This window comes from Canis aureus, chromosome 2 (assembly GCF_053574225.1).
Source record: "Canis aureus isolate CA01 chromosome 2, VMU_Caureus_v.1.0, whole genome shotgun sequence".
Taxonomy (NCBI): Eukaryota; Metazoa; Chordata; class Mammalia; order Carnivora; family Canidae; genus Canis; species Canis aureus.
In genome coordinates this window covers 61,025,768-61,051,658 of record NC_135612.1, presented here as the reverse complement: position 1 = coordinate 61,051,658, position 25,891 = coordinate 61,025,768, and the positions used below count along the sequence as shown (strand labels likewise).

General features: G+C 55.0%; 1 protein-coding gene and 1 long non-coding RNA gene across 4 annotated transcripts in view; one reads left to right on the top strand and one right to left on the bottom strand.

Moving 5' to 3' along the window:
- Nucleotides 1-25,891, top strand: part of ACOX3 (acyl-CoA oxidase 3, pristanoyl) — a 54,266-nt gene that overhangs the window by 25,036 nt on the left and 3,339 nt on the right. For all 3 annotated transcript variants that reach the window (XM_077875477.1, XM_077875487.1, XM_077875495.1), the window contains exons 8-17: nucleotides 988-1,084; nucleotides 2,811-2,993; nucleotides 4,853-4,975; nucleotides 6,527-6,647; nucleotides 8,927-9,049; nucleotides 9,184-9,297; nucleotides 14,781-14,896; nucleotides 19,138-19,312; nucleotides 21,074-21,141; nucleotides 23,099-23,185. In XM_077875477.1, the coding sequence (XP_077731603.1) occupies nucleotides 988-1,084; nucleotides 2,811-2,993; nucleotides 4,853-4,975; nucleotides 6,527-6,647; nucleotides 8,927-9,049; nucleotides 9,184-9,297; nucleotides 14,781-14,896; nucleotides 19,138-19,312; nucleotides 21,074-21,141; nucleotides 23,099-23,185 (1,207 nt within the window). The remainder of the gene's footprint in view (nucleotides 1-987; nucleotides 1,085-2,810; nucleotides 2,994-4,852; nucleotides 4,976-6,526; nucleotides 6,648-8,926; nucleotides 9,050-9,183; nucleotides 9,298-14,780; nucleotides 14,897-19,137; nucleotides 19,313-21,073; nucleotides 21,142-23,098; nucleotides 23,186-25,891) is intronic.
- Nucleotides 606-3,373, bottom strand: LOC144299811 (uncharacterized). The gene is made up of 2 exons (XR_013366490.1): nucleotides 2,791-3,373; nucleotides 606-1,869 (listed from the first exon to the last, which is right to left on the bottom strand). It is a non-coding gene; the product is annotated as an uncharacterized LOC144299811 (long non-coding RNA).

Genomic DNA, 25,891 nt, shown 5'->3' with positions numbered 1-25,891 from the left:
CCATGGCCTCTTATGGGTCAAAAGAGCTTTCTGGATGACACTGAAAATGCGCTTGGTAATCAGATAAGTTGCTGTGTGATCTGTTGAGATTTCTAAGGCGGTTTGGGGTTTTTGCTCAGTGTATGTAACATCCATACCTTTGTATAACCTGGTCCCTTAGACTATTATGAAGTAGGTTTTCTCAACCTGACAGCTCTAAAGGATACCTTCTATTGCTAATGCGTAAGTGATCTATAATGACATGTGTGGGCCTCTATTCTTCTTAGCTTTCTAAAAGAAATGAATTCACATGCTTTCTGAGCATGGGTACAATAACACGGTTCTGTTGCTTAACATGAGAGTTTTAAAATCTTAGTTTGCTGGTTTTTCATATCATATTGTGGATCCTGGTATAAGACTGAAGGGTAAGAACCAGAGATTCTAATCTTTTAAAAAGTCATTTCCCTCCTTTTCTGACTAACCAGCTTTGTCCCAGCAGCATGAGGGCACCTGGCCTCGTGATTACCAGTAGATGGCCATTTGCTTCCGCACAGAGCCCCACCGCATACAGATCACGGGTTTTTTTTGTTTTATTTTTTTTTTTTTACTACTTTTAAAAAAAAATATTTTATTTATTTATTTGAGATAGCAAGATTGAGAGAGCACAAGTAAGGGAGGGCAGAGGGAGAGGGAGAAGCAAACTCCCCACTGAGCAGGGAGCCCGACACGGGGACTCGATCTCAGGACCCTGAGACCATGTCCTGAGCAGAAGGCAGACACTTAGCCCTCTGAGCCACCCAGTCACCCTCTGAATCTACTTTTTAAATAGAAAAATGTGTTGAAATTTCCTGCCCTTAGTGACTTTTCTTGTTTTCTCTTTTGGGAAGGGAGATTGTCACCCTTTTAGCTTTCCTTTGCTTTTTATCTGTCAGGTTTCTGCAGGGAGAGTAGATAAGCCCCAGGGCCAGAGCCCAGTTTAACCAGAAGTCCTGCTGTGTCTCTGCACAGATTTGCCATGTTCCACAAGGTTAGAATTCCTCGCCAAGACCTTCTGAACCGGAATGGAGAGGTCACCCTCGAGGGTACCTACGTCACCCCCTTTAAGGTACAGGTATCTCCAGGTGGAGAAGTTTACAGGTGGAAAGTGCTGCATAGGACACTCCCCAGGCCTCCAAGGAGTCCCACCACCCTTGCTGGGCTGGCTGGCAGCAAATTTCTTCTAGTTCATGTTCCAGTACCCCCAACAAGGAAGGTGTCACTTAGGTCAGCTGCACCCTCTGGTGCCTGGGCATGATGACAGATGCTGGCCAACAGCTGCCCATGGATGTCCACTCCTCTGCCCACCTCACCCCCCCACCCAGCTCTCCCGGGTTAGTTAGGGAGGCTGGCCCTATTGCTGCTGTTTCCCCTAAAGAGCTTGAGGGCATCGGTTGTGTGATGAAATATCCAAATGGGGCGACAATGTTGTCTGGTGTCCGGGGCTCATCACATCCCTAAATTCTTTGGAGGGTTAGACGCACGATGGCAATGGCCCATGTTGGAGCAGCTGGTCACCTCCTAGGTCCTGAGCTCACAGCTGAGGTGGCTGCATCCCCAGGAGCACATGAGCCTCAGAGGACTCTGTCCCACAACATACACCCACCTGATCAGAGTTGGAACAGCTCAGTTGGAAGCAAGCATGATAGAGATGCTAGGGACGAGGAGAAAAGTCGGCAACATGGAGCCAGAGTCTCTTACCAATGGGAATAGTAGTGTCAGCCATTCATCAGAAGCCAGTAGGAAAATGAAGGAGCAGAAGGCATACAACAGAGGGGATGAGCGTCACGGGGGACGGGCTGGAGGCTGGAGGCTGGAAGGCCCGAGAGAGGGGTCCTCAGCACATAGGAGAGGCTGCAGCAGAGTGAGAGGAGGGGAAGGGAGCGGTAAGGAAGAGGAATGTCCACGTGAAGGAAGGGAAGAAGACCCAATGGACGGCCCGTGAAGCCCTGGGGAGAAGTCGGGTGAGTGCTCGCTGCAAACACACTGTAGAGAAATGAAAACATTTCACAGAAAAACAGATGAGATCCTCCAGAAAGAGGGTGCGGGCTTGACTCCCACAGAGTAGAACTCTCTGAGCCTTCAGATTTCCCCAGCGATGATCCATCCAACTGTCATTTTTGTGTCAGGGTGTTGTAAACGTTCTCCGGCTCACTGGGGTTTGCAGGGTTGCCACACAAATACCACAGGGGATAGGACTTTGGAAGAGAAGTCCAAATAGTAAAAGAAATGAAGGCAGGAGAGGCAGTGGGAGGTGAGGGAGGCCGGGATGGCAAGATCAGTTAAGGCTGGAAGCTGGGTGCTCCCAGGGCACCACTGCTGTAGAAAATCGTGCCCAAGGCCCTGAGGTTGGCGACAGGAGATTAACACAAATGCATGTGAGGCTACCATCTATCATAAAAGAACACAGCCAGTGACCGTCACAGCCCTCAGGAAGGTTGTCTTCTGTGCGGAAGGAGGAATTCCAGAGGAATGGGGGTCATGGGAACAGAATGTTGGCACTAGCACAGCCAGACTCTGTCCTACTTGAGAGGCCAGGAGCCTGTGGTTCCCACACAGGGTGTGGATTCGTGTGGCCCTATCCCTCCTGCCTGCTGCCTCCATAGCAGAGCATCCCCTGAATGTCCCCTGCTATTGCCATCTACAACTCAGACACTGTAGCCCTGGCCTGGAAGTCTGGGTCGGGGGCGCCCTTAGGGGTGGGCCTGGCAGCCGGGCCCTGTGGTCATTGCAGGAGTGTCCCCGAGGTGGCCCAGCTGCCCTGCTCATGCTCACCATGTGCTTTTCTTCCATAGGATGACCGGCAGCGCTTCGGAGCATCCCTGGGCACCTTGTCCATGGGCCGGGTCGCCATTGTGGGCATGTCCACCGTGAACTTAAAGCTGGCTGTCTCTATAGCACTTCGTTTCTCGGCCACTCGGTGTCAGTTTGGGCCATCAGATGAGGAGGAAGTCCCGGTGCTGGAGTATCAGATGCAGGTACTGGTTTGGCCAAGTCCAGCCACCAGTCCCGCCTGTGAGGATGTGCACATGCTCTGCTGGGTGCTGCCTTTTGCTTCCCGGGGGCAGGTCAGACCTCAGGCTGCTCATGGACCAGCTGAAAGGGGAGCTTAGCAGCTGGGCAGCAGACTTCTTGTCAGTGGGTCCTCCTGAAAAGGAGTGTGTACAGGAGCCAAAATAAGGGCCTTGGAGGAAGCACGTTCTGGTGAGGGGCTCACTCCATTTGTATCTGAGGGCACTGCAGGCTCCGCATGTCCAGGGCCATGCATGCTCTGATGGTTCACAACGTCCCTCAGACATGACCCCCTATGGGAATAATCAGCCACAGCAGCTGGGCATTCAAGCTGTTCATTGTGAGAAAACCCCCCATCAGGAGGGACACTCGTCCTGCTGTTCCTCGGGAGAGAGGTACCCTGGGATGGCAAAAGGGGATCCCAGGTGGCAACACCAATAATAAGCTCCTTAGTTCCTGGCAAAGGGAGATAAATTTTATCCTGGAGAATACTCATGGTGCTTGTATGCTATCAGCCCTTCCTCACACGCCTGGACTTTATGACTTCCTGACACTCCTTCTTCACATGCTTGGCCTTCCCACTTCCTCATTCCCTTCGCCTTCCTGACTTCTTCACACACCTGGCCTCACCTGGGTCTTCCTCACACATGGAAGCTTCGGGACTTCCTCACACACCTGGCCTCACCCCTTCCTCACACACTTGTCTTTCACCTGGTGGGCTAGGGTTGCAGTTCCCAGGTCACAGCGGGGGGCATCACGGGTCAAACAGGGGGCTCCTTCTGAGTTCAATAGCAAGTCTGACCTGGTCTTGGCCCAAGCTCTGTGTAAGCACAGGCGTGTCCGAGTGAGAGCTGGAAGGAACCATAACAGAATCCCAGTTTCTTTTAACATTTTTTATCATGGCTGGGAGCCTGTTTTAATAACAAATAAATGAGAAGAAGCAGAATATCTGGTTCGTGACTGTGGCGCATATTGTCCCCTCCACCATGAATCCCACATCCTTCGTGAGGTCAGTGCACCTGACTGCCTGGACGCAGCGCTTAGGCTCCTGCCCCAGCTCCACTGTGCTGTCTGTGTGCCCTTGGGCAAGGCACTTAACCTCTCTGCGTTCTGACTAGCTCGTTAATAAATTAGAGCTGATGATAATACCTCTTTGTGGGGCGGTTGTGAGGATTAAATACACCAATCCATGGAAACCAGTCGGCAGGGCATCTGGCACCCGGCACTCAGTAAGCGATGGATGGCGGTGGTGTTGATGGTGGTGGTGACAACTTCCTTTCCTGCTTTTTCCTCAACACCCCCCCCTTCCATCCATGTAGCAGTGGATGTGCAAGAGACCTCGTCCCTGCCTTGGGGGGACTTCTAGTTCCCTGTGAGCCTCAGTTTCCCCATGTGGCAGAGGGGTGGTTGCTTGATCCTTGGTAGGCACACAGAGCACAAGCTATAAAGTGTCTAGCCCTGCGTGCCAGTGCAGTCGGCTGGCTTCCTCAGTTGTAGGTGGCTGATCATCACTGTTCCAATAACATGGTATACAGGAAGCAGCACCTGTGGGCAAGACTGTGGGGTGATGGGAGGGACCGGCTGGGTTGGAAGCGCATCAGGGCAGAGGGCCTCCTGGCTGTGGCAGCAAGATCCTGCTGTTGCTGACCTGTTGCCCCTGGACTCTGCCCTGGTCATCATTGCCGTCGGCCATCCGGAGGGGCTGGTTCTCTGCGGGGAGGGGGAGCATGTTCTCTGCAAGGCAGGGTGGGCTCCCCGCGGGGGAGGGGGTGGGCTCCCCACGAGGATGTGTGGTGTGGTAATGTGAGGGTCTTCTTGATTGTAGCAATGGCGCTTGCTCCCCTATCTGGCGGCCGTCTATGCCTTAGACCACTTTTCTAAATCACTCTTCCTGGACTTGGTGGACCTTCAGCAGGGCCTCATGGGGAAAGACCAGAGTGCCAGGCAGGTGAGATGACGCCCTTATTGCCCTCCGCCCCCCCCCCCCGCCCTCCCGCAGTGTTCATCATCATTGACTCTCACTGATGTTGATCGGCACAGACTCAGCCTGTCTTTCAAAATAACGCCCGTCGTCCGTGGTGGCTTTGTGGGGTTGCCGGGCCACTTCCTGAGCTGTGTCTGCCCACCCGGGCCTCGTGGAACCCTCACTGATCTGGACAGCGCGGGCATGTGTCCATGTTCCCAGCTCTCAGGGATGTGCTGACGTGACTCCGACTCCAGGCTGTGAGCTCAGCTGTCCTCCTCCTTTTGAGAACATGATGATTTGGCAGATTGCACATTACCGGCTCCTCAGTAGATTTCACGGTTCTGATCCTTTCGTAAACAACCCTCTAAAGGTCTGAATCCAGCTGACTGGATTTGAATTGACAGTCAAGGATTTATGCCAGAAATGAGTGTGCACTGAGCTCGGCAGCTATGTAGACTCATCCTTGGCTGATCCCTGTGTAAACGGCTTACAACCGCCTTTCCATGGCCCTGCATGTTGCCTCCTGGGCATGAGTAAAATGAATCACAAGGAATGTGTCTGAAAACAAATCAGAAATACTGCAGATCGGTGTTATGTACAACACCCTAAAAGGCCTGTATTGAATTAGCACGTTTTGGAATACTCAGCGCAAACATCCGGGGGTGGGGGTGGGTGGGTGGTGGGTGGTGTGGAGGCCGCCAGCAGGGTGCACTGCTCAGCAGCACACAGGTCCACGGGAACACGGGGATTAAACATGTTTTTCCCCAGCGTGAGTCACTGAGACTTTTGCCAGCTGACATTGGAATCGTTCTCCTATTAATAATGTAATAAAGTGTAGTAAGCATGCTATATTCTTTCTGAAACTCAGTGCTTAACTGAGGCACAGTGGGACCTAGACATGGTCCTTATTTCACACCAAAAACACCAGTAACAGGGATCATCTTATTCAGCAGGTGTGCACGTCTCTTTTTCTTTATTGTACCTGTTAAATGTTAAGTAGAAGCAAAAGGATATCATGAGACATGTGAGGCCCGGGGCCGCTGGCCAGGGATAGCCTTGCAGCGTCAACTAGAAATCGCATCACCTGCGCAGTCTCTTGGGACATGGTCCCCACCCTCACCTCTCCTCGGAGGGGAGCCCTACCTCCACCTCCTGTCTGGTTTCTTGCTTTTCTTTCTCCCACTGCTTGGTTTCAGTTTCATGAGCTTCGCATAAACCGTATAACGTGTACTCTCTGCTTCTATGCTCTGCGTTTGCGATCGTCCTTACGCCCTGGCGTTTGTTTGCTGCACAGAACTCTCTGGTCCATCCGTTTTTGTGGCTGTGAAACTGCTTATGGCACAATGTCTCCACTCTGAGATGAATCCTTGCTTTTTAAGCTAAAATTGTTTTTTTTTTTTTCTCCTGCAGTTGTCAGGTGTCCTGGATAAGACTAGAGGGGACACGAGCCTTTGACCCTAGGGGTGAATTGACCTTTGACCTCTGGTGTCAGAGCCTCTTTTCACCTGTTTTTGTTGGACTTCCTCTCTTAAGGCAGAGCTCGGACGTGAGATCCATGCCTTGGTGTCGGCCAGCAAGCCCCTGGCCTCATGGACTGCCCAGAAGGGAATTCAGGAATGCCGGGAGGCGTGTGGAGGACATGGCTATCTGGCTGGTAGGTTTTGAAGCATTTCTTGGGTTTTCTGTCTATAGCTCTACTTTTGACTCAAGGGGTCAGTAGGCGACTGCCTGTAGGCCAAAGTCAGCCACCACTGGTTTTTGCGAATAAAGTTTTATTAGAATGTGGCTGCACCCGCTCGTTCATGAATCTTCTGTGGCCATGTTTGCATGACAACCAGGGTCGAGTCATCTCCATCAAGCCTAAAATGTTCACTGTCTGGGCTTTTCCCAAAGCAGGTTTGCCAGCCCACTGCCCTAGACAGATGCCCCCGCGTCTGGCTCACGTTCCTTGGCCTCCGTCTGGGGATAAGGAACAGTGGGGAGACTATGTGAAGGAGCCCCCCAGAAACCAGAGCAGACAGTAGATACTCTGTTCATTTGAATTGTAACCGTTTGGTGAACAACTTGGCAGTAAACTGGCACCAGGTCTTATTTGGGTGAAAAAAAAACTTAGAAAAAGAGTTAGTTTTTATTGGCATTGGCTCTTATTTGGGCAGCTGGTTTGTGGTGAAGAGAGTGGGCCGCCAACAGCCGGGGACCAACTCCTGCTCTGCCACTCACTAGCTGCACCTGGGCCAGCTAACCTCGCTGTGCCTCGGTTTCCTTACCTGTAAAACGAGGACGATGGCAGTATACCACAACACAGGGTCCTGCCTCGGCCAGCACCGTGTAGGGCATGTGGCACGTGGCCAGTGGCCTCTCATTTGTGGTAATTGTCAGAGTGTTCAGTGTTCAGGACACGTCCCGTGTGCTGGTGTTCAGTAAGTGATTGGTAAAACGTAGTTATCCAGAGAAGGCTCCACACGCATTCCGAACAACAGAATCGGCAACAACCTTGTTTTCAAGCTGATAACCTCTGCAAAAGCATTTTAGGCTCTTGCCTAAATCATTACAGTGATGGTCTGTGGCTCATTACGTGCTTTCAGTGAGGATCTGCTCCAGTTACTTGTCACGCAGGCGGCCAGCAGTGGTTGCTGGGCTCCCACCACACTCTGCCTCCCCGTTACCCGTTGACGAACGGGTGACTGCGGTGGCGCCCACGTCACTTACACATCTTGTCCTCTGGGCAGTGCTCTATAGTTTCTGTTTGTTGTCACAGCTCCTAGAGACACCATAAATAGTTTGCTTTGTTGGGCTTGAAATAGAATAATGAAAGGGAATCTGTAGCCCCTCAGACAACATAAACAACTGAGTCAGGTGTCAGGGTACAAATGCTGGGCTGAAACTAGCAAAACCCAGCTCAGTGGGGTACGTGTAATGGGGCTCTGCCTAGGTTTAATATCAATTGTGAATTGTTTCAAATTGTTTCTTTGTGGTCATGCCCAGCTGTTTCTGTAGAGTGGTCTGTAGGGAGTTGGGGGGGAAACGATCAGGTGTTCCAGGGGACCACAAGCCCCATGTCTGCTGCAGAACATCTTACACCCTCTCAGGCTCTGTTCCCAGCAGCATGTGAGCATGGGAGTCCCACTCCTCTTCCCTCCACTCATCCTGTCCCACCAGCCTCGCATGTGGTGAGGATGGAGACCCAGACAACGGCGTCTAGAAAGCGTACCTTATAAAATATGTGAAGGAATCTGGTCCCTTAACAGACAGGAGAGACAGCAAAAGAAAACAGAGATGTCTTGGAATATCCAAAATTTCTTTTTTCTTTTTCAAGATTGATTTATTTACTTTGAGAGAGAGAGAGAAAGAATGAGAGAGCAAGTGTATGCACAATTGGGAGAGGCAGAGGGAGAAGGAGAGAGGATCCCAAGCAGACTCTGTGCTGAGTGTGGAGCCTGAGGCAGAACTTGATCTCATAACCCTGAGATCTTGACCTAAGCTGAAATCAAGGGTCTGACGCTTAACTGACGGCGCCCTGGGACATTTGAAATTTCTTGTGTAAAATGATGCCTGCCCCCCACGAGGTAGGCAGCTCCCCTGCAGCAGCCTGTGTCTGTCGTGACCCGCACGCTGGGGCCCTGCCAGCTGACCACTTGAGGCTCAGTGTCAGCTGGACAGAGGGAGAAGCCGGCGATGCTGGGCATTTCTCGAGCACTCCTGCTCATCTGCACTGCACTGGGGCATCAAAGTCAGTAGTCACACTAACTGTGGCTACTCATGTCTCCTTAAAAACGAGCATCTGGTTGGGAGGTTGGGAGGACACAGCCCAGGAGGAGGCGTGGTGGGGGCCTGGGCAGCCTGGGAGTGCTGTCTTGGTCGGGCCAGCCAGGACAGTCGGGTTCCTGCCTCTCGTGAGCACTTTAAGTGACGAAGTGCGTGGCTTCATTGCAGTGAACCGCCTGGGTGACCTGAGGAATGACAATGACCCAAACTGCACGTATGAAGGTGACAACAACATCCTCCTGCAGCAGACCAGCAGCTACCTCCTCAGCCTGTTGGCATCCCGCATTAAACGTAAGAGACGTCCCACCAAGGCACACCCTGCATCCCTAGGAAGGAAACGTGTTGCTCACCATGACCCTCCAGTTTCCAAGGTGCTCAGCGAGGTGGGGTGGGGTGGTCACTCCAGATCCTGGGTGTGCTTGCAGGTGGTGTGCGCCTAGAGAGCCCTCTGAAGACTGTGGACTTTCTGGAAGCCTATCCTGAGATCCTTGGTCAGAGGTTTTCATGCCCCAGCATCAACAGCTGCTTGGACTCCTCAGGTGAGCACACCATCTCCCTGTTTCCCTCCCTGGGGCATGTCGTGATCCCTGGGGGCATGTGTTCAGTAGGGGTAGGCTGTGGTTCCTGGATTCATCCAGCCCCTCTGTGGGCCTGACTCTGAGTCAGGTGCTCTCTCCCTAAGGGTGAAGAGGGAGAGGCCCTGGGTCTTGTTCCTGCCTTGCTGGGTGGCTGGGCTCCTGCTCACTGGCTGCCCCTGTGACTGAGCCATCTTCACAGGAAGCCGGAGTCTCCCTAGCTCAGGGCCTTTGCACATGCCACCCTTGCTGGCCTCACTTCTGTGGCCCCCATCCTGCAGTACACTCACTCTTCTCAGCCCCGAATAGGCTCAGCTGCCTTCGGCACTGGGCTCCCTGCTCTTCGCACTTGGCTGTGATTGTTGAGTGCCTGACCCTAACCTGGGATACTGTACGCTGCTGTGCGCAGTGGGGAGCGGTGGAGGCCCCGCTTCTCCCCCTACCCCAGGCTCTATCCTCAGAGAGAGGAATGAACGCTGTGCTGTAGGCAGCAGCATAGCAAGCACACTCATATTTCAACACAGAACATATGCAACCTACAGACGGCATGTGCTCTTACGCTGGTCGTTCCTTCAATCTCCAAGCATTTGCGTACTGCTTGGCTGGAAGACAGAGCTGGCTGAGACGCAGGTGCCTTCTGCGCGGCTTTGCAGTCCATGGGGGACAGGCCTGGTCACAGGAACAGGCGCTCTGTGTGGCGGTGGCCCGTGCACTGGGGCTTGGCTGGCCAGGGCAGCCTGAGGTCTCAGTGACAGGGACGTGGTGGCCACAGGGGCACCGTGGGAAGGATGTGCTCGGTGGAGTGCACTAGGGCTGTGGGAAACACTCAATTCTGAGCAAGAGAGCTGCTCACTGACTTGGGTCTGGGTGTTCGTTGTAATGATTCACTCTAAAATGTTACTCTGGAGAAAAGTCCGTTCTGGCCACTGTAGGAACAGAGGGACATGAGATAGGAGGGTGTCCTGGACAGGGCAGTGACCATGGCAGCAGTGGGTGTGAACCAGAGTGCCAGGGCTCAGGGGGAGCTTCTCTGCTGGAGGGAGTTTGCTAAGGCTCTGGTCCCATCCTGGGGTCACCTCCTTCTGCTCCTGCTCCGGCCCCCGGGCTCTGGGAGGTCCAGCAGCACATCCACAGTGCAAGCGAGGAGCCCGGGTCCAGCCGAGCCTGCTGTGCTCCGAAGCTCAGCGTCCCCCCAGCAGCTCCTGGAAGCCTCCTAATGAGTGTGGGATGAGACCTGCAGAAGGAACGGTGGTGGAACTCCTGCCCTGAGCCTGCGCCCCCGCTTCCCCCAAACGGGAATGTCACTAAAGGAAGGGAATGCCTCCCACGGGGTCCCACTCCTTTTTCTGTCACATCCCCTGCCAAACACAACACTTGAAGCCACAGCAGAAACGTCATGAACCTCACCTTCATCTGACCTATGAGCACCAAGGGCAAGTGCCTCATGCTGCTACCCGAAACACTGGTTTACACGCCCCTTGGAGACTGCTCCTGTGGGATGGTGATGAACTGTGGGGCTTGTGTCCTGGCCAGGCGGGAGCTGCCCTTCTGCTGAGCCCCCCGGGGACCTGGAAGCGCAGCCCCACTGCCAGAAGAGCAAGGGGGCGACCCCTTCCCGCCTCAGGCCTGCTGGCCGCACCCTGGGAAGAGCTGTAATTGCTCCGTCAGGCTCTTGGGTCGCGGGAGCTGATTGCAGCGCTCAGCACCGTGCTTGGTACCATGTACATGCTCAGGAACCACCGGTCACTGTTGTAAATACAACCACGCGGACTCTACTCTCCATCACAGAAGTCATCACGAAGACGCCCTTTGTTCCACCGAGCACTGTTAGCAGAGCACCTTTGTCATGGGAGGAGGGCACCTGGCCCTGTATCAGGAGACCTCAGAGTGAGCATCCCCCGGGCCTGGGGGCCACCACCCGCCTGCTTATCAGAGGCCGAGAGCCTGTGGCTTCACAGCATCAGCAGCTGTGGGCACCGAGGACACCCACCTCACTCTCCACTCGGCCCCGCAGGGCTGCACGCACTGCGCCCGTCTTCCCGAGAGGAGACTGGGCCGCCCCAATCCAAGTCAGCGGCCGGAGCAAGAGTGTAATCCAGGCTGGGCTGATGTCCCAGCCACTTCCTCCACCATCATCATCATCACCATCCTCTAGAAAGCTCCTGCTCATAAGTGTTTTCTTTCTTATTGGTTGCCACATGTTGTCATGGTTTTCCTGATGATAACCAACCTAACAGGTCTTCACCTGCCTTTGTAAAGTAACCGTAGGAAGCAGGACGCACTTAAAGATCTATTTCAGATGGTTACAGAGCTCCTCAGCCAAGTGTTGCTACAGAGAACACTAGAAAATGAGCTTATGCTTCTTATAACATCAACCCAACCAGCATTATTTCCTCTAAAACCATCACCCGTTGTAAAACCCAATAGTAAACAAGTGGTCTGCCAGCTTCTGGACGTGCCCAGCACTCAGTCCAGTCCCTCCCTCACAGACACCGTGCAACCAGGGGCCCCTCCTGCGTATCTACAGCAGGAAATGTGCCAGGCCGCGTCATCTGTTTTTCCTGTGAGTGCCCTGGTTTTTGCAAGATCCAACAAAGTAAAAACATTTTCTAGAGGAAAAAAACGGAACTAAAATTCATTTGGTGAAAGTGACACTGAGTGCTGCCGTCACTGTCCACGCAGAGGAGGGAGCATGTGGCACGTGGCCGGCCCCTCATCTCTGGGACCCATGGTCAGCCCATCCCGCGTGTCGGCCCTGGCATGTGCTGGCGGGATCTGTGGTGAAGATTACGTGAAATCTTTATGAGCCTCGTGCTCTGTAGGACTGGAGACGTCAGACCCCTCTGTACCGAGCGTTGCCTGTCAGGAAGGTCGGAGAGATTTCCCTTCGGGGGATGAGTTGTTTATTTGGAGAGGGAGGGGTGGGCATGGCCTGTTGTCTCTGCTTCCTTCGATTCACACACAGGCATGTGTGCTGAGGACCATCCTGTGCATCTGAGGATTTGCGCTGTCCCCTGACAGTATGAGGCCCGTTTGTTCTGGTCAAATTGGCTAATTTGCAAAAATATTAAGTAATTGTGTTTCAGCATGTGTGCTTCTGACAGCCATGTGTACATACAGGGCAGTGGGCTCACATTGTATCTGTTCACTGGGGTTCCATGGTGCAGTCATGGGACCTCAGGCTCTGACGTCAGCATGACCTAGGGCTGGATACTTAACCTCTCCGAGCCCCAGTGTCCCCTGTGGTACACTGGGGGGATGTGGTCATCCCCATGCTGAGCCTGGTAGGGCCGGGGCTATGTGGTTCACTCTTGCTGGGGCTGGCTGCCACATGCTGGGGGCCACCATCTGAAAACCCCCTTGGGCACACCAGATGTAGGGAGAGCACTGTTGCCCTGGCAGCCAGCTCTGTGGCGGGTCTTGCACCTTGAGAGGAGGTTGTGTGGGAACGGACAGCCATACAGGAGCTCAGGGTATGGGAACATGGTCAGATGGCAGGCAACACCCAGACCGGGCCTGTGCCAGCCAGTGAGCTGGGGCCAGTCATCTACGCCTTGCCTTGTGGGCACGTGGCGGTCAGAGCCCTGCTTCAGAAGGGGACATGGCTAAGAAGTGGGGACCCAGACAAGGGCAACATGGGGGAGGGATGGAAGCAGGGTGGGAGGGCAGGGAGGTGGTTGGCAGGTGTCTGGCTGGTCTTGAGGGGCTCACTGGATAGATGGCTGGGTGAGAATGAAGGCCCGGGAGTTGGGGAGAAGAGGTGTGATGCTGCTGTTAGCTCAGGTGTCACTCGAGGAGTTGAGTGCCCAGCAGACATGTGTAGGAGCCCTGGGGCTAGGAGAAGGGACAGCTGGAATGCAGTAGCAGTGACCAGCGTGGGGAGTGCGGGAGGACCCGGAAACAACAGACATTTTTCTCTCTGGCAGCTCTGGACAAAAGGCGTGGGCAGGGCTGCGCTCCCTCCAGAGGCTCAGGGCTGGGGGGGGTGGGGTCCTTCCTGCCTCTTCCAGCTTCCAGGACCCCGGCTGCTCCTGGGCTCATGCCCACATGGCTCCATCGCTCCTCTACCCCGATGGCCTACCCCATGCGTGTATCTCCCCTCTGATCCCAATAGAACACTATTGTTGGGTTTGGGGCCCACCACTCCTGGGGAATCTTCTCTTGAGATCCTTAACTGATTCTGTCTATCTTTTCCCAAGAAAGATGTTTGTAGGTTTGGGATCAGGATGTGGGCATGTCCTTTGGAGGCTTCTGTTGGAGTGACCATACCTGGCAGGACTCTGGCACGGCCTGAAGATAGCTGTGCAGAGGAGGCCTCAGAGGCACCAGCTTGTTTGCAACGGGTCCCCGTTGAGGGTTGCCTGTCTTCTTCCTGGGACCGGGCTGTGTGATGCAGGAGGAATCCCGAGGACCACTTGCCCAGGTTTTGGGCCCAAATCCAGTGTGGCCTGGTCCCCATGGCCCCTCCTGGGGGTCTGAGTCCAGAACAGCTGCGGAGCAAAAGGGCTTCCCTGTGCCAGGGCTGGAGGGTAGGGGCTGGTGACGGTGTGGATCGGGGCCACATGACTAGGTCAGATGACTCATACCCTCCCCCTCTGTACCCTGGGCACCTCCTCCTGCCCTGTGTCCTTATCGGGCAGGTAGCAGCTCTGTTTGGCTGGGTGTTCCGAGGAGATTGGAACCTGCCTGGTACATAGGATGTGCTGTGTCAGCGTCTGCGTCATCTCTGGCTGAGATGTGACGAGGAGGCGAGGCGTCCACAGATGTGGCACAGCACTGGGGGCAGGGAGAGGGCAGGGCAGGGATGCCCTGAGGTTTTTCCCATGGGTCTTTCTTCCACCCCATCCAGTGCGTGCCTGTCTACAGTCTAGGGCACTTCTCCTCCCTTAGTGCTCCTTGGGAGGGACATGCCTGGGCTGGGGCCCCAGGAGGACCAATAGGAACTCCCAGCTCAGTTGCCCACCAGCCCCACAGAGGCTGATGGCCAGGCTGGCCAGTGAACGGGCACCCCTTCCTCCTGCTGCTCACCCGCCATCTGCCACAAAGTTGTCCTTGGTGTCCATGCAAATCCCTAGTGACACGGGGGATGTGTTCTGTCCCGTCAGACTAAGCACGTGAGCACCAGCCAGAATTTGCAGCCGTCCCAAAACAATGCTCACCCCAAAGGTGGCTCTGGGGCTCCCTGGCCTCTGGTTGCTGGACTAGTGTAGAAACCGGGGTGGCCTTAGAGCCAGGGGATGCCCTCCCCTGGGCCTGTCCCAACCTAGAGCTGGGCCCTCCCTGTGCCTCAGTGTCCCTGTCTGGGAGCTAGCCCGGCTCTCGCACTCGTCCTGAAGATCACTCCATCTGCCCGAGCTGCTCTCGGCAGCACCTTTCCCTGGTAAGTGCTCTGCAGACAGTAGATACTTTATTGTCACTTTTTTTTTTTTCTGTTTCTTGTTTTGAAGTCCCTCTGGCGGCATACGAGTGGTTGGTTTGTTACCTTCTCCTTGAGAGTTACCAAAAATTAAATGAAGAGAAAAGATCAGGAAGGAATGACTTTGAAGCAAGAAACAACAGTCAGGTACATATTTGTTTTAAAATTTGCTTTTTTATTTTGCCCTAAGTTCCTGTGCTGCCGTGGCCTTGGGAAACTGAATGTCCTGGGGGTGGCAAGCCAAGCCCTTCGGCCCCTGGGACCTCGGGCGCATGGGCAGGTCTCTGCACCTTGGTTTGCTACAGAGAACTCCCTGGACTGTGGGTGTTGTATTCAAGGTGCCTGGCAGCATCTGGCAGCACCCAGAACTGTCACTGTCACAGCGGGGACGCTGGGATGTGGGGCCAGACACCAGTCCTGGTCCCTCCTGGCTGGCCAGCAACAGCTTGGTGACTCATGTGAGGTCACACCGGGTTTCTCTCAGGTCATTGCTACCCTTCTCAGGGAGCCTTGGTGGGAATGGTCCAGGGTGGCTTTGGATTTTGTACTTGGACGGGGCTGGCTCCCACATTCCGCAATCTATAGCGTCAAAGCAGCCCTCTCTAAAACGCCTGCTTGCATCTGGATCTGGCCTGTTGTGACCCATACAGCCAGTATATCTGGAGTGATCGGTGTCATTTGGGAGGCCACAGATAAAGGAAACATGAGAAGTTTCTAGAACTGGGGCCATTCCTTCTCCTTGGTCTTGTTTCATGAGGCTCTTTTCATGTCCTTTGGGAACTCCGTGTCCACATCTGGCCATCTCCTCCAAAGGCTCCTGACCCCTTCTGTTACATCATGATGGGCAGCTTGAGCGCTTGGTCAGATGCAGCCAGGAGCACCTGCACCAGGTGCGGAGGTGAGGGAACAGGATGGCATCTTTCTTGCAAAGGCCTGGATTGATAAAAGCAGCTCGAACGTAGGTTGTACAGTAAATAAGTTTCGTGGGTGGCCCCAGTCAGTAAACTTGACTTCAGTGCCACAAAAATAGGGGGCATGGAAATGATCCTTCTGGAATGGCTGGGGCCCCAGCAAGCTTAGTCTTTTGGACACTGACAGGAGTGCATTAGCTTGTCCCACATCACCCCTTTCCCCGCCTGTCAGGCTGTCACTATTGGAGTGAAAGTGGAGGTCCTCCCCCTGACTCACAAGCCAAGGCCTCAAAGATATGGCGGGCGCAAGAGGCCCTCATTCCCATGCCACCTGAATCCTGGAACACTGCCTAGAGGTGCCTGTCCCTCTGCACCCCTACCAGCCACCCCATGTCTGGCTCCCTGACAATGGAACCCAAGCAGGGGCTCAGCCATTTTAGAAACAATTCACCTTTAGACCTTCATTAAGGGACTTCGTAGCAGCGTTTCAGTGAGTCTCGCAGAGAAGAGAACAGGAGAGGGCGAGGCCAGCCTGGGCTCTGGGTCCCCAGGGAGGACTGCTGGGCTGATCGGCACTCATTGGCTGGAGTGCAGGTGCATGGAGCAGCATGAGGCCTGGAGGGAGGTAATGACCCAAGTGCAGTCTTGCATTTTCCACCGCTGGTCTGGATCACAGAGCGTGCTAAGAGCACTGGGTCAGCTCTCACAGCTTGGGCTGGACATTCATGGGTTCCAAGGGGGATGTAGCCCCTTCCCATACAGTGACCTGAGCAGCCACAGGGTGTGAGAGGAAAATTGCGGAGAACGTTTACATGGCCTTGGTATGGGACGCGCCTTCTTAAGACAGGAAACTAGAAACCGTAAAAGAGAGAAAGTATTCAGATCTGACTATATAAATGCTCACCATTTCTGTAAATAAAGTCAGGAGACAGACTGCAGGCCAGGGAAGCTCATGTGGCATGACCGCAGAATGTCCTGGTGGGGAAGGGTTCCTGGCGGGGAACCGGCTGCTGGTACAAGGTAGCAGGCACAGGGGTTCCAGAGCACGAACTGGGGCTGTGCAGGTGAAGGACGGTGTCCCATGGGCATGGCGAGGTGGGCTGCTGTGTTCTCTGGGGCAGCTACTCCCTGCTTCCCTTAAAATCCAGAATGTGCTAGGACACTGGGTGGCTCAGTGGTTGAGTGTCTGCCTTCAGCTCAGGGCCTGATTCCAGGGTCCTGGGATCAAGTCCCACATCGGGCTCCCCACAGGGAGCCTCCTTCTCCCTCTGCCTGTGTCTCTGCTTCTCTGTGCATCTCACGAGTAAATATTTAAAATCTTTAAAGAAAAAAATCCAGAGTGTGCTGACTCAGATTCGGAGTGGGGGAGCGCATTCCTCTCTCGCCTCCCCTCAGAAACAGCTGCCCCTTGCTGTGCACCTACGCAGACTGGCAGTGAAAAAGATGCATTTATTGCCTTTTTTGGCCGAGTAATACCCTCCCATGTTCAAAGTGAGAAAATGTAAAAAAAGTGGGTCACGGGTTTCCCCAGTTCCTGGAGCCAGCCCCTGTCCAGAGCTGTCTGCCTCAGAAGGCAGCTGAGCACGCCCCCTCCCTCGCCCACCCATCCCCAGCTGCACATGGGGCTCCTGACACATGTCATTTCCTGCTGTCTTCTCTCATGGATGAAGCAGTCGAGGCCAAGAGAGATGCCCTAGGTCATCCAGCTCAGCTGTGCGAGGGGCCGGCAGGGAACCCAGCGCCAAACCCAGGGCCTGGGTCTTTGCCCTGAACTGATGTCTGAACCTGGACAATTAGGAATTCATTTTTTGCCTGAATCGTTCATTATTTGCTAATGTGCAAATATCCTCAGGAATTGGAGCACAGCAGAAACAGATAGCTTGATCTGGCTGGTTTATGGCTTCATGGGGACAGGGGCTTGTGGGAGGGGCTGCCCTCGTGACAGGGCTGGGGGCAGGGCTGCCCCTCCAGAGTCTTCACGGGTGACCGGCCCTGCCCTTGAGTGCTCCTCTCTGCGAGCACTAGCCCCAGGTTCGGGGCTGCAGAGCGACAGCTGACCCCCCGCCTCCTGGAGTCCAGGAAGAGTCTCATCAGACTCCCAGAGGGGACACTTAAACAGCCCAGCACTGGAGGGTCAATGGATGGTGCAGGAGCCAAGGCAGAACTGTGGCCTTACCACACGTCCCCGCCTAGTGGAGCCTGGGGAGCAGAGGCTCCATCCAGTCCCATCCACGGACAGTTCTTGGGAGGCCTGTCCTGTGCACTGTGCGATGCTCAGCAGCACCTCACCTCCCCCCACAATGATGTCAACAGCACCCCTGAGTTTTGACAACCGAGGATGCATCTGATGGTGGTAGATGTCCCTGGGGACAAACTTACCTGAGCAAAGAGCCCCTGGCGTCAAGTGTCGCAGGCCTTGTGGGGTCTGGAGCTAGAGCCAGCAGAAGCGGACCTGCTCTCAGGCTCATGGCGTCTCAGGGCCACTGGCCTTTGCTGCAGTGCCACGTCTCTCTCAGGCCTCCTGCGTCCCCGGCCCAGCGTGGCTGTCACTCTGGGGCCCACGTAGCCTTCTGGACCCAGCACACGCAGCTCTCAAACCCTGGGCTCCACAGGTGTCATTTCAGATTCTCAGATGACATGCAGGGTGGGCTGACACCTGGTTGGCAGAGCCGTCATGCAGCCCTTCGGCCCAACCAGCCAGGGTCCTGTGTAGACACGGCTCCTGTGCCTGCCACATGAAGGCAACATGTGCTCATCATGACCAGTGTTATTGTTCTAAATAGAACAAATCTGGTATGATGACACAGTGAAGAGGGGAAAAGAAAAGCTAATGAAGCTGATGATCAGCGGGCTCTGGGGCTGATAGGTGAAGACAAACACTGGGACCAGAGGATCTGCAGTGGCCTCTGCTCACAGACACAGCGGGCATCAGAGCTCCTTCTGCAAATGCAACCCAGCTGGGAGCGGTCCCGCGTCTCAGCTGCAGTTAGCACTGCTTGCTTCTGGACGGATTCATGAGCGGGACGGGAGACAGTTTCCTCTGTGGGGCCAGAGCAGCTGGGGTGGCCTGCTGAGTGCCTTCTGTGCCAGGGAGGACCCATTGTGTGCCCTCACACCTCCCGGGGGTGCCCCTGTGCTGCAGGGCCAGGCACGGTTGTCCCTGTGCGTTCCAGGTGGGGCCAAGCAGAGAGCGGTCACTGGGCTTCCCCAGGTCGAGGAGCACATGAGCGCCGGCCTCAGCCCAGGCTGCCTCTGGGCGCTGGCCTTCCCGTGCTGTTCGCATGTGGGTGATTCTCATGCTGTGCCCCCTTCCAGGCGCAGCGTCACTTGGTGTCAGTGTCCCTCCAGGGCATGCACTGGCACTCTGGTCTGGGTCTGTGTTCCTAAGGCTTCCTTCTTCCGCCCCCAGCACACTGTAACTGGGGCCCCAGCCGCCTGCTCACAGGGGTCGACGGCTCTGTTGTGTTTTATTTTAAGGTGTACTACTGCCGTCCCTTGGCTCTGGCGTTCCTGGAGCTCACGGTGGTGCGGAGGTTCCACGAGTACACACACCAGCCCAGCGTGCCGCCCCCGCTGCGGGCCATACTGGGGCGGCTCAGTGCCCTCTACGCCCTGTGGACCCTGAGCCAGCACATGGCCCTGCTCTACCAAGGTAAGACCTGGGCAGTGGACACCTGTCCATCCGCCCTATCCCCGCCCTGTCCTACCTGGAATCCAGCCACGTCCTGTCCAGGAACTTTGCCTCCCCCGTGAGATGTTACCTTCCATGTGTGTGTACTAAGCATTCATCACAGGCTGGGGGAGACCGAGGGCAGGTGAGCCTGGATTCCATGTTAAAAAAAGCAACATCAGGACAGGACAACGTTTCCCTTTCATTCAGAGTTTGAAGTCTGTTTCCAGTTCAGTTCAGAGAATATTCCCAGAAGACCCGTACTAGCCAGGCAGGGAGCTGGTCTATAGAGAGCTGAAACCCACACCTTCAGGACCATGAGGCCCAGATAGACACAAGCCCAGGCTGCTGGGAGACCTCCTCAGGAATGCCAGCCTGTGGATCCAGGGGGGCTTCCTGGAGGAGGTGGTATGTGGACTGATTCCACATACCAATGTGCGGGCTCATTCCACTGTGACGCGTGGGCAGAGGGCACATGGCCGTGGAGTGAAATTGGAGATTGGTGAAAATGGTGTAAGCCTGAATTCCTCCATCTTTCTCCATTATTATCCTTCTAAGGAACATTTTCAGACCATTTTTCCCTAATATCTCCTGGGACATGTTAATGCTACAGTCAGACTATATATCTGTTCATGTCTTGTGCATATATGTGGACTTCCTGAAGAGTAAGACTCTTTGTCCTACTCCCCTCACCAAGAACAAGGTCTTCCTGCTCAGGGCTGGTGTTGCTCTGAGGAGGCGGTGAGAGCATGTGGCTAGGTTTACAAAGGGGAGAGTGGGCTTTGAACCCAGGGAGTGGCAGGGTGTAGGGCAGGAGACCATGCACTAAGACTTGACAACTCTGATGTATGGACAGTTTTCTTCACAAAAATCAAAGAGAAGATTGTGCACTCAAATGCACAGGCTGTGGCCTTGAGCCCAATGGATGCCACCGCAAGCCCACTGTGGTGGTTGTAGAGGTGGAGGTGGTGCAGTTAATGGCACTGGGGATGATGATGATGGTGGTGATGGAGGTGATGGTGGTGGTGGAGGTGAGGGTGATGGAGGTAGGGTAATGATGATGGTGGCTGTAGAGGTGATGGTGGTGCTAGAGGTGGGGGTGATGGTGGTAGAGGTGATGGTAGTGGTGGTGGGGTGGTGGTGGAAGTGGGGGTAACGGTGGTGGGGGTATGGGTGATAGAGGTGGGGGTGATGGTGGTAGAGGTGATGGTACAGGTAGTGGGGGATGGGGTAATGGAGGTAGGGGTGATGGTGGTGGAGGTGGGGGTGATGGTGGTGGAGGTGATGGTAGAGTTAGTGGGGATGATGGTGATGGAGGTGGGGGTGATGGTGGTGGAGGTGATGGTAGAGGTAGTGGGGGATGGGGTGATGGAGGTGGGGGTGATGGTGGTGGAGGTGATGGTAGAGGTAGTGGGGATGATGGTGATGGAGGTGGGGGTGATGGTGGTAGAGGTGGAGGTGATGATGGTGGAGTTGGGGTGATGGTGGTGGAGGTGATGGTAATAGAGGTGATGGTAGTGGTAGAGGTGGAGGTGAGAGTGATAGTGATAATGGTCGAGGAGGTCTCCTAGCCTGGCTGTGACCTCCTGGCACTTGCACGGTGATGGGAAGGGGACATGGGAACCCTGGCCCCAGCCAGCGTATTCCTGCAGAGGGGAGACCTTCTCACACAAAGGGGGCACCTGGTGGGGTAACGTGGGCTTCGGGTACCAGACCCTGGTGTAACCAGTCCTGTGCTTACAGGTGGCTACTTTTCTGGTGAGGAAGCAGGAAAAATGATCCAGAACGCCATCCTGACCCTGTGTTCACAGGTGAGCTGCAGTCACTCTTGGTCATCACAATTCCCATGTTACGTGTAACCACTGACACACACCCGCCTTTGCTTCCCACACATTCGAGCGTGTAAAACATCAAACAAGAGCAGGAAGATTTAAGAAAATATGGCTCTGTCAGAAATGTTAGGAAAGAGTAGCTTTTAGGGAACGTCTTAGAATCCGTAGTCTGGAACGCACCTCGTACAGCCGCCTTGGCAATTCTCTCAAGCATTCCAAGGGACTCAGCCGCCGACTAACTTCATTTCAGGGTAGTTTTCTTGTGTATTGTATTCTTTGACCTTTGTCACCCAGAAGAGTCACATGGACTGAGCCCCCACTTTATTTTGTAGTGGCACTCGGTCCAGGGGGCCTTTCTGCAGGGGCGGACATGGCCTGGAGCGGTGCCGTCCCATCGCTCACTGCAGCCCCACGGCTGTTGGCCGTGGACACAAGCCTGTGTGACCGAGGCTGTTTATCTTTGATTTTGACTAACTTACAGTGAAAGGGCCGCGCGTGCTGGTGCTGCCAGATTGGGTGACGGTAGCTGGCAGAGTCCTCTCTCCTCTTGATGGGATATAATTTTATTAGAAGTCTCAAAGGACTGGCGACCTGACACTTCATTTCTCCTTGGCACTCAGAGTCAGTGCGGTTCCAGGTGACACCTCTGCCACTGGTTTTCAGCCCCTCCCTGACTCAGTTCACCAGCAGCCAGCCCCCAATCTCTGGGGTTCTGGATCAGTGTGTGACTGTGACTGCACTGTACCGGGGTGTGGCCACGTGTAGGTTCTTTCCAGTAAAGCCAGTGACTAGAAGGGTTTCCTTTGTGTGTTCCGGGGTGGGGGGGGGGTTTGCTGTTTACAAAAAATGCAGCAGATGTTCACCTTGCTCCCAAATAGCCATGTCCCCCGGAACCCGCGTCTGGCGGCTGTGGCCCAGGCAGACAGGCAGGCAGCTGACGCCTTGTCCCTATCTGCTACCAGGGAGGCCTGGGTCATGGGTCAGACAGGTGGAGGGGGTGCCAGCCCCGTCCGGCAGTTCACTTATGCATCATCTGTGGGTGTGTTGCTGCGGCCTCGGCAGAGGTGGCCACTGAGCCGACCATTTTGGGCTGTTACGTGGCATGTGTGCTGACCCCCATGTAGACAAGGGGCCTGGCTCTGCCAACGGTTCCATCTGAAGTGGGCGGGCTCATTCATCTGTGACGCGCGGGCAGAGGGCACATGGCCGTGGAGTGAGGGAGCAGGTGCACTAACGAGCAGCATCTGAACCATGAAGGTGTCCTGCTCACCTCTGTCGTGTGGACTTTGTTATTCCGGGATGGCCCGTTGCTCTCTGCGTCGCCGAAACTGTCCCACGCCAGAGCTCTGGTTGGTGCCACCAGGACACTTCACAATTATTTCAAGAAAAAAATGTTTCTGCATTTCAAGAATGTTCTTGGGAGTCTCATATAAATTCCATGTGTCATGTTGAAGAATCACTTGCAGGAGGGGATGGGGAGTCCTAAAACCACTGCGCACCAGACAGCCTTCACAGGTCGACTTTCCCAGGTGCCTATAAACACCTTCTCCGGCACATTTTTTCCGGACACATTTTCCCCTGCTACAGCAGCAGCTGCCCAGATCAGGGAGGATTCAGACACAAATCTGAGGACGCTTGCCGGTGAGTGGGCTGCAGAGCCACTTTTACGAGCAGCTCCTACCTTATTGAAAAACGGTTAACGCATTGGAAGTCTTGAGTGATTAGCAACATGGTGAAAATATTCAGACACACACCGAGGGAATCTGTGTTGCAGGCCAACGAAAAGATAATGCGTTAGTAATCAAGCCACGCACGCGCCTGCTAGGGTTACCGTTGCTAGCGGGCTGTAGCAACAAACGGCCAGTGCTCTGTTTCTCAGTGGTCACCATGGAGATTTCTGGGGGTTGCCAAGCGAATGGACTTTGTTTTCCAACAGCTGAAAGACGATGCGGTTGCCCTGGTGGACGTGATCGCCCCTCCCGACTTTGTCCTGGACTCACCGATTGGCAGAGCCGACGGCGAGGTGAGTCCCCCGGTGGCCGGGTGGGAAATGCCAGGCATCCGAGCATGTGTGGGGGCTGCTCTGGGGGCTGCTGGTGGTCATTCCGGCGTCTGAGATGGTGGCATGGGCCAGGAGGGCCCTGGCGCCTCCCAGGAAGTTGTCACGTTTGGGCAGCACTGGAGGGGTGGCCAGGAGAGGTCGGGGTGGCCTGGGGCAAGTTAGCCATACCCCAGCCTGCCTGCCTGCCTCCGAGATGTGCGGTGGCAGCAACACCCTAACTGGGCCGGGGTACCAGGGTCAGCCCAAGCCCTGCCCAGTGCCAGGCCCTAAGGCTGTTCCCTGTTCTCACACCCCCGGGAGCCCTTTCCAGAGCTGGGTCCTCCTGATGTCTCACAATGCTGGCTTTCCATCAATGACCACTCACCCCTGGTAGTTTCGCTTCCCAGCAGCCCCGGCTCAGCTCCCCGATCTCTCCTGCCCCGCCATGCTCCAGAAGGATCTCTTAGAGTGATCCTGTCAGGCTGCTCCTCTGCTGAGGCCTCCAGCAACAGCCCTCATACCCGTAACCACATGCACATCACACCCATTCCTGCACCCCAAGCCCAGGCAGCCTGCCCTCTGGCTGTCTGGTTCTCCAAGGTCATTTTATGCTATGCCCCTCCTGCCCTCAGGACTCCACCCTCACCATCCCCATTCATTTCTATGATGCTAGGCTTTCCTGCCTCAGGGCCTTTGCACCTGCTCTCGCTGCTGCCTGGAGCACTTCCATTCATTACGTCTAAGCAGAACACTGCCTCTCAGCTCTTTTCTGGCACTCCAGGCAGGTGCCCCTACTTTGTCCTGCTGTGTGACCCTTATGGTGCTCAGTACTGAGCCAGCTCATATCCCTGTGAGCTATGTGATGTTCAGTGTGATGAACACTGAGGTCTGCTCAGCATCTGCTAGAGTGTTGTCCCTGTGTTACCACTTGCCTGGGGTCTTACAACTATGAGCAGTGCAACAGGATTGACCCACCTGACCCCCCACCCCCACGGCCATGTCCTTCATGCCGAGACACCTGCTGCCACTCTGCTGTGTCTCAGTGGAGATTAAATGTAAGGGAACAGAAGCCCTCCATGTGTGCTCAGGGGAACAGACTTATCCCGGCAGGGAGGCAGGCACCCTGACCTCGGCCCAGGCCACACCTGGGGTTGGGATGGTACTGGGCCCTGGGGTGGGCAGGATAGAAGTCCCCGGGCCGGCATGGAGACAGTAACATCCATGGAGGCCTGCGGTCCCCTGACTGCAGGCCTGAGCATCTGGCTCTCTCCCACACGGCCTATGAAAAAACCACTTTGCCAGGGAGAAACCCAACATGCAGAGAAGCCAGGTGGCCTGCCCACAGCTGCCCAGCCAGGAAGCAGCAGAGCCAGGATGTGGGTAGAGATCTACTGCCTGGAGAGAAGACAGGAGATCAGGCCTCAGCCCTTGGTGTGGCCAGGGCCCGAATGGGCACAGGCAGGAGGATGTGCCAATAAGGCCACAGGAGAGGGGCTAGCCTATGCCTGTGGGGGCGCTTATGAGGCACCAGGCTGGCTGGCACTTGAGGAAGAGACATGTGAGTGGTGCCCGTCACGGAGCACCCGGACATGGCATCATAGGAGGCCCCGAGCACATGGGAGTGTTAGCTGGTGTGGAAGGAGCCAGAGCGGCTGGCGGACTGGAGCCCTTTGCCTGTGTGCCTGCCCTGCAGAGGCGCAGCCTGGCTCACGGGCAGGAGGGCATCCCTGTGGTGCAGGCTCTTTGTGGCTCTGGATTCCACGGTGGAATCCCCAAACCTCACCTGACAGGAAGGTTTATATGGCACACGTTTAAAACAGGTACTGCTAGGCGGGAAGATCATTTTAAGTGAACAAATATGGCTGCCAGAGGTTATTTAAAATGATCATTAAATGGAGTATCGTGCTCCAAACTGTGATATGTCACCTGTGCAGAGAAAGCAAGCCTGAGTCCGTGTCTCTGTGAGAGCAAGCAGAGCAGAGGGCTGAAGGGGACCAGCAAGTGCACTCAGCAGGTGCAGGGACAGTGGATTCTTCAAAGTAAGGGGCACCCGGCTGGCTCAGTGGTGGAGCACACGACCCTTGATCTCAGGTTGTGAGTTCAAGCCCTACATTGGGTGTGGAGCCTTATACTTAAAAAAAAAAAAAAGAAGAAGAAGAAGAAGAAGAAGAAGGAAGAAGAAGAAGAAGAAGAAGAAGAAGAAGAAGAAGAAGAAGAAGAAGAAGAAGAAAAGAAAGAAGAAGGAAGAAGAAGGAAGAAGAAGAAAGAAAAAGAAAAGAAGAAGAAGAAGTAAAATTAAGAAGTAAAATTTGTTGAAGCCAGCCAGGTACACAAGAGGCTCCGTCCGTGTCTCCGTGGACTGGAGACCTGTCCTCCTGGGCACTGTGTCTGGGGCAGATGAAGCACCAGTCACCTGCTTCTACAAGGTTCACAGCTTTCCTCCGGAATAAAAGCTGTTCTGCTTTTCCCAGGGGGCAGCCTGGCGGGAGGGGTTCAGTGTGAGTGTGCTGGAGGAGGCGGCCCGCTGGCCCAGAAGGGGCAGGTGGAGAGGGTCCGTGTGCGGGTACCCACCCAGCCGGCAGCCACCAGGGGAGAAGGCAAGTGTCAGAGCAGACAGCTGGCACCCACCTGCGGGAGCCGTGCGGGCCGCCCCCTACGGGAGTTCCCAGAGAAGAGGACGCATGTGAA